The following is an 11,271-nucleotide window of genomic DNA, read 5'->3' as shown; positions in this document are numbered from 1 at the left end:
TGTTTGAATGCAAAAAGCATCAGGCAAGGGAAGTGGCAACAACTTTTTACAAAATAAAAGCTTGGGCTCTTTTTGCAGAAAAAAATAAAATCCATCTAACTCCTGAAATGTTGTCAAAAAAATCTTTGTATTTTTTTGTAATTTATGTGCCAAGTTCAAAGTAGATTTTTTAATAGCACTTTAACATTGGGAGTGGGGTCATCTAGACCCACTAGACAGTGCGCTGAACCTTTTTTCTTCAATGATTTGTGAACCTCACTGGTGTTCATGGATTACATGAAATCTTTCCACCTTTATCCACCTTTGTCATGGTGGGGAGAACACGCCAATGTAAGGGTGGGGTCATCTAAGATAGCACAAGGGTTAATGTCCCTTTCAAAGCTATTTAGATACAGTGGGACAAAAAAATATTTAGCCAGCCACTAATTGTACAAGTTCTCCCACTTAAAAAGATGAAACCAATTAAATAAGTGGTCACTGGCAAACCAGATTTCTGGCTCTCACAGACCTGGACCTTCTTCTGTAAGAGGATCCTCTGTTCTCCCCTCGTTACCTGTATTACTGGCACGTGTTTAACCCTTGTGCTATCTTAACCCTTGTGCCATCTTAGATGACCCCACCCTTTCATTGACGTGTTCTCCCTACCATGACAAAGGTGGATAAAGGTGGAAAGATTTCATGTAATCCATGGACACCAGTGAAGATCACAAATCAATGAAGAAAAAAGGTTCAGTGAACTGTCCGGTGGGTCTAGATGACCCAACTCCCAATGTTAAAGTGCCTAGGATAGCATAAGGGTCACACTGGTTATCTCTATAAAAGACACCTGTCTACAACCTCAAACAGTAACATTCCAACTATAGCCAAGACCAAAGAGGTCTTTGGTGTGAAGCTGTCAATGCGTCATGATGTCATAACGTAAGGCAGTGCAGGAATTCTCGGATACCATTTTCTTTGCCTATCTGGGCAGATTGGGGTTTAAGTGTGAGTTTTTGTCCATGGGTTTTGTTGTCTAGCTGTTTTACTCTGTTTTAAATAGTAATTTAAACTGTTAAGTTTATTTCTTTCTGCACCATGAGTTAGAGTGTGGGAGAGGATAAAGACCAACCTTCTTGAGCAGTAAAACATTGTTGGTCCCAATATTAACCCTTGTGCTTTCGTAGGCACTTTAACGTTGGGTCATCTAGACCCACTAGACAGTGCTCTGACCCATTTTCTTCAATGATTTGTGATCTTCACTGGTGTCCATGGATTACATGAATCCCACCCTTATCCACCTTTGTCATGGTAGGAATAACATGTCAAAGTAAGGGTGGGGTCATATAAGATAGCACAAGGGTTAAAGACAGAGTTTGCGACAAGTGACTTCCTGCCTTGTAATGCCAGACATTGTTGGGTCATTCATGTCTTTGATATGGAAATTAAAAGGCCCGTGGTTGAAACTTAAGAAAAATGTGTCAATTTAAGTTGTATAAACAAAATAAAAAATTTTAAAAAAAAAATTAAGTTAGATCAACATATTAAATTGAGTTGGATAGACATAAAAAATTATGTTGAATAAACTTCATTCAATTACCCTTTACCAATTGAAGTGGTTCCATTAAGTTGGATCAACTTGTTTCTTTTTAGAGTGTGAGCAAAACCCCCAGAACCACACGGGGGGACCTGGTCAATGACCTCCAGAGAGTTAGCAGCAAAGCAACAAAGGCCACTATCCATAACACAGGACGCCGCCACACCTCCTCAAAACTGTAATCACCCGAATAACTTGTCGAATGAGGAAGGACGGCAGCTCGGGGACAGCTTCCAGATGATCGGGGGTCAGTCAAAGAAAGAGGACCCAAGAGAGAGCCGGTCCCACGGCCAAGCCCAGGTCCCCGCCCCTAAGCACTGCCCCAGCAAGAGCTCAAGTCAGGTGCAGATGGAACCGAGGCAGTTGACTAGTCATGAATTTCTATTGAACTCCTGCCATTCTGCACAAACTACGTCCTACACAACGATACAGGTTTATTGATTTGGCCTAAAATCTGCATGATCCTAAGTAAAGACTACTGGGAACGATTTGACAACAGATCAAAAGATGATCGGAGTGAGACTTCTATGCATTTTACAGCGTAGGCTTATGTAGTTTTCAACCTCAAATATTGTCAGTTCTTATTCAAAAAAAAGTCCAAGATGATGAAGAGTGGTGAACTTTAATTATCTGCTGTAGTTACATTAATTACATTTCATGCAGGATCCTACTTCAGCGTGCATTTCTTCTGTTTAGAATTCTTTGTCTAAACATTAGCAGACTCTCTTTTTTTCAGATTTCAGGTCAGTTGGATAACATTGTGTTAGGGATCAATATCTCTAATATCAAGCACAAATCCTACTGAGAAAAAGATGGAAATGTCAGGTGTTTAGAAGAGTCTTCTTTATAACCGTGTCCTCCCAAAGCCTGGTGGTCCAGCAGACTTAACTACAGACAGGCTTCCTGCATCCTCAGCTTGTCCGGTTTTCTGGTTACCGACTACTTCCACTATTCCACTGTCACGATACGAATGGAGCCCAGGTCGGACAGTAGGTCTGTGGAGTCTGAGGAGGCATCAATGACATTCGGGGCTTCACCAGGATTTGCGGCTTCCCCTTCATCCTGGATGATGACGTTCCTCAGCTTCCTCTGCCGTGGGTTGTAGTTCTCCGTGCGTTTGTGAATTTGGCTGTGGCGTCTCAGGTGAGCCTGGAGTAGAAGACGGAAGACAGGGGTGATTCCTGAAAGACAAGCTGCTTTTACAGCATCTTCACAAATCCCTCATAGTTGAAAACAAACAGTTTGGAATTAAAGAAAATAAGTTTTCCTCGTTGACTGTATACGAGAACTGGACTGAGTGTGACGTCACAGAAAGTGCAATTTTTTGACTATACAGATGTCACCGTGTTATAGCCAGACGACGTCAGTAGGCAGTGATTGGTTGGTCTGAGTCATTCTTTCTATAGCAACCATTCTCGCCAATCGAGTGAGCTTGTTGGAAGTCCACACCCCTACTTAAAGTGGAATTGATATAATCTGGCATTTAACGTTTTGAATGTACAACGTGAGACCACATGCTTTTATTGAGGCTTCTGACTTCATATATAGCAGGTTATAAAAAGAAAACAGAGCAAGAAATGGTGATTCTGAGAAATAGATTGACTGAGTAACAGCTGTTTATTTCTCTACAGAAGTCTGGGAGTTTAGCTTCTTGAAGCCAGAGGGTACTTCCTGTTTGGAATACCAGGGGGGAGGAGTCACTCAGTCCAGTTCTTATACACTCAATGGTTGCAACACGCGTCTTTAAACATAAAAACTTAATTTTATTTAATTAAGTAACTAAATTGCTTCCACAGGGAAAAAGATATCAGAAAAGCAGTGCAGAACAAATTATTATTTTTGTTTATTAAGTTACAAAGAAAAATGATTCCTAGTTATTTACTCTTTATGCTTTATTCTTGTTTAAAATCAGTCACAATTTAGTTTTTTTCCTGCGTTTCTTAAATTTTCTGTGATGCAGAATCTAAATCTTGAAAGGCGCTGGCGACAGCTCAGAAAGATGGACACGTGTCACATCCATTTGTGTTGGGTTTTTCCTTCCATGTCTGAAAAATGACAAATTTGCTGACAAACAGTTGGTTGATCAGTTGCTGAAGCACAAACACTGTGGCAGTGGTGGAACCAACAATGTAATGGTCAAAACTAAATCCATTGTCTAGGCCCCAACCAGTCGGATTTTGATCTTAACTATAAAACTAAAACATTTTTATATTCCCAAAACTTCTTCCCTCATGAAATGATCTGGGATATGAACGTGTTTCAGCTGCACTGCATGTGTGTTTCCATCTGTTCTGAAGTTTGCCTGTTTTTATATCAGGATGAACACGGACAGATCAAGCACCTCATGGTTACACTCTTTCACATACCTTAAGAAGGAAGGAGAATGTTTTGTCCTCTCAAACAGTTATTGTTCTAGAAATTGGCTCCCTCTTAAGTCTCTGAACTGATTGCATTTACACCGATTGAGGCTGAACTCAAATGGAACAAGGACTAACAAAAACTAAACCAATAAGAAATTTAAACATTTTTATTAACAGATTATCCGAATGACATGGCTCTTACACCTACCACTCGCTTTGGTTCGCTTTTTTGACTTTTTGGTCCACTCAACAGTATATTTGCATTCACACTGTAGTTATCTGCACCAGGATTCACTTGCAAGGTCGGGGTTCACTTTTGATGTGGTCCAGAGTTCACATAACCTTTGGTAAGCACCAGGGTTCAGATACGTTTTTAAACCTCCTAAATGAACCCGACCCCAGAGTAAAGTAATTCTGGTGCAGTAAAAATACCCCCCCCCCCCCCCCTCCGATTGCACTAATTTCAACCTTTGCAAAACTTCATAAAGCCTTGTAGCCTTCGTGGCCAACAAAGTTTAAATCCCACATGGGGTGTGACATATGTCAGTACGTCAAAACTTTTTCTTCTCCCATCAATCATTTTCCGATTTCTGACAGTATGAGAAAAAAAATTTCTATCGACTAAAACCAGAGATTTACTAAATTCTAAAAACGTACATTTTGCCTGTTTCTCCATATTTTCTCTGATTATACAGTATTTTTCAATTTTAAGAAAACATGTTAAAACAACAAAATCTATTTGGTGTTTTGTATCTAATTTTTCTGAAGTGTTGCGTTTGCACTAACCTGCCGAGTGAACTTGTAGCCACAATCGCTGCACTCAAAGTTCCTCACCCCTTTGTGACGTCGCAGATGGACACGCATCTGCTCCTTTGCTGGAAAAAGGAAAGAAAAAAAAACAGCTTGCAGTTTCTTTTGCGCCAACAGAGATCTGTGTTTGTGACCAGGTCAGCATGCCTCACCTTTGAAAGTTTTCCCACAGATGTGGCAGCAGTGGGGACGGCCCTCCTCGTGCTTGCTGGCCTTGTGGCGAAGGAGGGCGCCTTTCTCAGTGAAGCGCTTCTCGCACACGTCGCAGGTGAAGGGACGCTCACCTGTGTGAGTCCGATAGTGTTTGTCCAGGCTGGCTGGAGTTGGATATTAGCAGAGAAAACGGTGAGTCAACCAAATTTAGCTGATCCGAAATGATGACAAAACACTAGAACTAAAAACTAGAAAATAAGGAAATCAGCACTCCCATCATACAGTTCTTCTTCAGTAAACAAAAAAATAGATATATTTAATGAGATCACTATCTGTTAGATCAGACCAATCTTTGAGCAATACAAACCAGCAGTTTTGCTTTCAATTCCACTCCTAGTCCCCCTACATCAGGGGTCTCTAAATCCAAGCCTCGAGGGCCAGTGTCCTACATGTTGGTCAACCAACCTGCCACCGAATCTCCTTATTGGCTAAACACACCTGATCCAGGTCATCATCAGCAGATAAGGCAGGGTTACTGGAAAACCAGCAGGACACCGGCCGTCAAGGCCTGGATTTGGGGATCCCTGCCCTATATGTTCCAGAATTTGCTTTCATGCTACCTTCCCCTTTACGGCAGCGGGGGAGGTGGATAGAGAGAATACATTTGTTGTGTTGAAACTTGGGTAAAAATGGCATTGAAGGCCACAACTATAGTGTACATGTTTGTCAAAACAAACCCATGGTAACACTGAAAACTGTGGGAAATCCTTTTTATGGTAGACTTTCTTCTCCTTTTTTCTAGCTCCTCTGCAGTAGCTGTAGCTAATCTCTGTATATCTCAGCCAGGGGTCCTCAAAGTGCGGCCCAGGAGCCAATGGTGGCCCGCGGGAAGATTTTTTGTGGCCCTCATTAACCCTTGTGCTATCTTAGATGACCCCACTCTTACATCGACGTGTTCTCCCTACCATGACAAAGGTGGATAAAGGTGGAAAGATTTCATGTAATCCATAGACACCAGTGAAGATCACAAATCACTGAAGAAAAAAGGTTCAGAGCACTGTCTAGTGGGTCTAGATGACCCAACTCCCAACGTTAAAGTGCCTAGGATAGCACAAGGGTTAAATCCTAAATGATGGTTATCAAACCAGCTGTAGATTACTTGGAAAAATATTGTTTCGTGGTTTTTGGTGACATCTGCAGGAAAAAAAAGCTAATAATTACACTTGGGTGTCAACAGTACAGAAGGGCAGACAACATTTAAGTCACTGCCTCTGCAAAGGAAGGACCGTGACTTACAGTAGAAATGGAATCAGAGCAGAATTTGGAGAGAGATACAGAGCAGGTTCCTTCAAGGAAAAATGTTGTGTTGGCGAGAAGAAAAGGCGCTTTCAAGCTAAGTGGACAAATGCTTACTTTGTCGTAACTCATGGGCGGGATATAGTCATGTGCCTTATTTGAAAGCAGGTAAATGCAATGCTTAAAGTATTCAATATAAATCATCATTATGTTACAAATCATAAAAACTATGACAAATTTACCAGCGAGGAGCGCTACAATAACCTCCAACAACTACGACAAGGCTATGCTGTACAGCAGATGTTTACAAAAATGGCTAAATCCATTGAAGCTGTGACAGAAGCTAGCCATGTTGTGGCTGTGGAAATGGTTGGGCATGGCAAGCCCTTAAGTGACGGGGAGTTTGTAAAAAGAATGTATGCTGAGAGTAGCTGACATTGTCTGTCCAGAACAAATATAAAATTTGAAGAATAAAGTCTGTCAAATGACACAAATACTAAACGAGTAGCAGATCTGGGCAGCAACCTCTGACAGCAACTGGGAAATCATCTGGAGGACCTGTACAAGTGAAACTGGGCCATTCAAGTTATCAAAAACTACTTTTTCTGTTTATCCATTTTCCTTTTCCACCAAAACTGGCCCACAGGCTAATGTCAAGTTCCTAATTTGGCCCTCCGCTACAAAAACTAAGAGAACCCCTGGTCTATCCAAATGCACGTAGATCAGAACTTTGGGCTTCCACGTCCAGAAAGCTTGTGATCGCGTGTCGCTACACAAGTTTTCAAGTCCGGTTGCGGGCTCTATGTACCAATCAGACATTCATTGATCGCATGTCCTGCATGTTTTCCATCCTACCCTACTTAGACCCAACTGGCTGTAATGACCGTTTAAAGTCTCTACAAAGGCTGATGATGAATTATTGAGCAGAGTAACACTAAAAAAACATGCAGGAAAACCAACGTGGAACACATGATTTGGGGAGCATAAGGAAGATCAAAGCCTGGGTCAAACCTATCAACTTTCAACCTGATGTTTGGTTTGAATTTGAGAACCTTGATATTACTTTCTTTACAGTGGTATCACCCTAGTGTTTCCACATTACCAACCCTGAGTCCTGAAGGTCTTTCCACACAGGTGACACTGGTAAGGTCTTTCGCCGCTGTGGATCCGCAGATGCATGTTGAGGTTGTTCTTCTGGGAGAACGCATGGCCACACAGGTTGCACACAAAGGGTCGCTCATTTCTTGGGAAGCAGGACAAACGCCATTGGTGATGATAAGTTGATAGCTTTTTCTTGAAGTGCAATTCATGTCCGTCGTGTGTAAAACACTACCTGTGAATGGCTTTGATGTGCATCTGCAGGCCGTTTCGACTGGATGCCCGGTGGCCACACTCCTCACACACAAAAGGCTTTTCGCCTCGATGTCTGGTTGCTTCGTGCACCCTCAACACAGTCCGGGTCAAGAAGGTTTTGGGGCACTGAGAGCACTAGAAACCACACAATGTTAGAGGTTCTTCGCTTACAGAGGCAGTACAAAAACTCAAGCCTGTTCTGACTGTGGAATCTCAGAAAAGTAGCCCTTCTGCGTTCGGTGGCCACACTATCCTGATTGGATTTGCTAAAGCCTTAGTCACAAGTTCCCCTAAGCGTAAATACGGGCTGTCTGTAGGCACAAAAATGGTCAAACCTGTACAGGACATGCAAGTAGCCCGTACAAAATATTAAGGTTGTAGACTGATCGTGGAGCCTGTACAGCCAAAATATTCATACACTACTTTATTTCTACAGCCATACTGCGAGCGACAGTTAATGGTGAACATTTAAACAACCAACAAGAATAATTAAGGGTAAAGTAGGTGAGACGCAGGCATGTCGTTAAGATTTTTTGAAAATAATAAAAGCTTTTGATAGCGCTTTATAGAGCAGAAAATAGGGTAAATGAGTTTTGAACCGTTTTTCATTTTCTTCACAAAACAGATCAGACTTTGTTATTTTTTCCCCCCTCCGTTTTCCAAAACAATTGTTTGCAGTTACAATGTTGTAAACCACACCAACGTTCACTTGCAAGGTAAACTTAGGGCAAGAGTTTGGGCCACACCAGAATCACCAATTCTGCAAGTTCTCCTACTTAAAAAAAAGGTAAGTGATGTTCATCATACATTTTGACTAGAAGAGGCTGCATGCAAAAGGAAAAAAAAGTGTGTCAATCGTACTCACTGCATGAGGTTTGGGATGACCGTGGAGCTTCATCATGTGCATGGTAAGGCTGTTCTTGTACATAAACTGTTCGTGACATGTCAAACACTGAAACACATGAAGCCAGAACTCCTTTTTAAAAAAAAATCAGCATTATCATAAAGTGCATCCATGACTTGTAAAGTTAGGCATACCCTATATGGCATTTGTCCAGTGTGTGAAACGATGTGTGAGCAAAGCTCCGCCTTGGTGTCAAAAGAGGAGGAGCACAACCGACAGGAGTGTTTCTGGAACCACAGGAGAGAACATCCCTGAGGACTCCTGGCCACAGAAGCAGCTCAGGCATGCTTTTCGCCTCACGTACCTGCTCTATGGGACAGCCACGGGTCTCGTGAAGGAAAAGACTCTCCTTCCTCAAGTATTTCTTGTCACATTTCTGACAAGTGAAGGGCTTCTCTCCGGTATGCCGCCTGAGGAAGAACAATCAGTGACAGTTCTCCACAGCTCCACCCAACCAAAGAGATGAAACCCGATACCTGTTATGGACCTTCAGGTAGTATTTGCTCTTGAAGGACTTGTGGCACGTGGCACATGACACGGAGTCTGTTCTGGAATCGTCCTCCACAGCGTCGACACTCGTTTGGCTCTCCGCTTTGGGATTCTTTGCCACAAGTTGGGCGGACGGCGTGGGCTCACTGACAGGTGCGTACTCCTCATCTGTGTCTACAGCGACACATTCAAAGTCCTCAGCATCTTCATCATCTTCGCCGTTTCTGTGCGGGTCAAGCTGTAGCACTGCATCCTGTGCAAAGAGTCAAATGATGAGGAATAAAATATTACATTGTCTAAAGTGTGTGAAACTTTTATATGCAAATGCTCTCATCTACGTGAGTTTCGGCAGCTTCTGGACACAGGTTCTCTGCAGCCTCTTCCTCCACAGCAGTGACCACGACCATTGTGTTCTCAGAGTCGGGGCTCCCATCAGATACTAGTCGCTTTGGGCCTTTCACCACTCGACCTGAACGGGTTGTGGTGGCACGAGTTCCTGTGGCAAAACTGGCAAAATCCAAGCTGGACACATCCTCTGAAGCTGAAGGCAACAAGTCCTCATTTAATGCCTTGGATGTTTCACTCTTTCTAGGTCTGCCTCTTCTACGCTTAACAAGATCCACTGAAGTTTCTTTGAACTGTTGGCAGAGCGCAAGAACTTCAGGCACGCAAAGGCTGGAGGCCGCCTGCTGCACCTTCTCCAGGTTGCTGGGGTCCAACTTAAGGTTTCCCGTGTAGATGAAGTTCAGGAGCAGCTGGAGCCCGTCACCGGGGCAACCGTTGAGCGACACCTCGATGGACAGAGAAGCGGGGTTGTCAGACGGCTTAAAGAGCTCACTAAAGCAGGCCAGGACGCTGTGGTGGGCCAGATACAGCTCCCCTTGTCCCACATTCAGCACTGCATCGCAAAACCTCCCCGTCGCCCTCTGCTGGTTGAGAGAGGAAAGAACGCGCCTCGCATGATGGCTCTCCGCAGCACGCATTTTTCCAGTTTCACTGCAACCACATAAACAGCAGTTCATGAATTTGTTAGTTTATGCTAAATAAACAGTACACTGAAAATCATTTATGCAATATATAAATATTATTTTTACTTAGTGTACCAGCATGTACTTCACAAAAAAGGCATCACAACCTTATTTTTTTAATACAAAAACTTTGTTCTGCACTTTGCTAAGTTATCCAGTTAAAGCTGCTACTTTTAAACCTACTGTGGAAGTTTGATGTTAATAACGAATAAGGCCATCTTATTTTCTAAAGATTTTCTTTTATAATGCCTCATTTTTTATCATTTTCCCACACACACAAAAAAAAGCTGAACGATAGATGTTTCCATTAATAACTCATTAACTTTGATGAAGAATTCAGGGTTTTTTCTTAAGTGACAGTAGAAATTTGTATTTTGACTTTTGCGCCTAAATATCTTTTCTATTATCATTTGAATTTTATGGTCTTTTAAGCGTAATTATTGAAGAAAAATGCTATAAATGTTATCAAATTACTATATATTTAAGGGAAAAAAAGTTCTTTAGTCCTAATAAAAACAGTAAATGTGTTTTTAAATAAAGTTAAATTTGAATACAAAATGGTATTTTTGCATTTCATAATTCTGAATTTTTTAGGACAGCTTTCTCTACAATAAGTAGTCCCTCTTAAAATAAACAATTTCTAAAATTATATGTTGAAGCTGCAAAGATATTTTTGAAGAAAATATTTTCATTTTTATCTTCCAATTGGGAAAAATCAATGTATTGAAATAACTAAATTTTTAAAGAGAGTCTTGCCAACAGAATAAATGTATATTTTTAACATTGGATGATTAGGTCCTGACATTTTTGTGAGCGATTCCCCAGCTCCCCAAGTACGCACCTCCACGTTTATTTTCGTTCGAGGATCTTTAAAGACGCTCCCTAAGCCAGCCGCGCCGGGAAATCTGCGCCTCATCAGAAGGTCTGCAGGACATCTATTTAACTAGAACCTGGAGACAAACCGCGTCCAGTCAAGCTGCCAGGCGCATATAAATGTAAAACACAAAAATAACGCATCGTCCGTATTGTTTTCGTTTCGTGAAGGCCCCAAAAGCAGCAGAAGGAAGAGGATGTGACGCCGCTCACATTTAACTCCGGGAAAGGTTGCTGTTGTCCCACAATAAACTTTAGTTTTCCAAAATTCTGTTTGACTATCGAACTAAATAACTATTTATATTTTATATTTTTATATTGTTCGTTAAGTAACATCGTTTTTTTTAACTGATTTTTTATGAAAAACGGATGCGTCACATAAAAACAATATCACTCTTGGACAGTTGCTGCCGGCCATTTTTTTACCCCAAG

General features: G+C 41.8%; 1 protein-coding gene across 1 annotated transcript; it reads right to left on the bottom strand.

Annotated features, from left to right (window-relative positions):
• Positions 1-2,176: 2,176 nt before the first annotated feature.
• Positions 2,177-11,119, bottom strand: zbtb48 (zinc finger and BTB domain containing 48). The gene is made up of 11 exons (XM_004086297.5): positions 10,808-11,119; positions 9,277-9,934; positions 8,926-9,191; positions 8,754-8,859; positions 8,584-8,676; positions 8,411-8,497; positions 7,526-7,680; positions 7,299-7,435; positions 4,896-5,060; positions 4,720-4,808; positions 2,177-2,722 (listed from the first exon to the last, which is right to left on the bottom strand). Exons 2-11 carry the CDS (start codon positions 9,919-9,921, stop codon positions 2,522-2,524), a joined length of 1,944 nt encoding a protein of 647 aa, XP_004086345.1. The 5' UTR covers positions 9,922-9,934; positions 10,808-11,119; the 3' UTR covers positions 2,177-2,521.
• Positions 11,120-11,271: the final 152 nt, after the last annotated feature.

This window comes from Oryzias latipes, chromosome 7 (genome assembly GCF_053564925.1).
Source record: "Oryzias latipes strain Hd-rR chromosome 7, Olatipes_Hd-rR_3.1".
Lineage (NCBI taxonomy): Eukaryota > Metazoa > Chordata > Actinopteri > Beloniformes > Adrianichthyidae > Oryzias > Oryzias latipes.
This window is presented reverse-complemented; position numbering and strand designations above follow the sequence as displayed.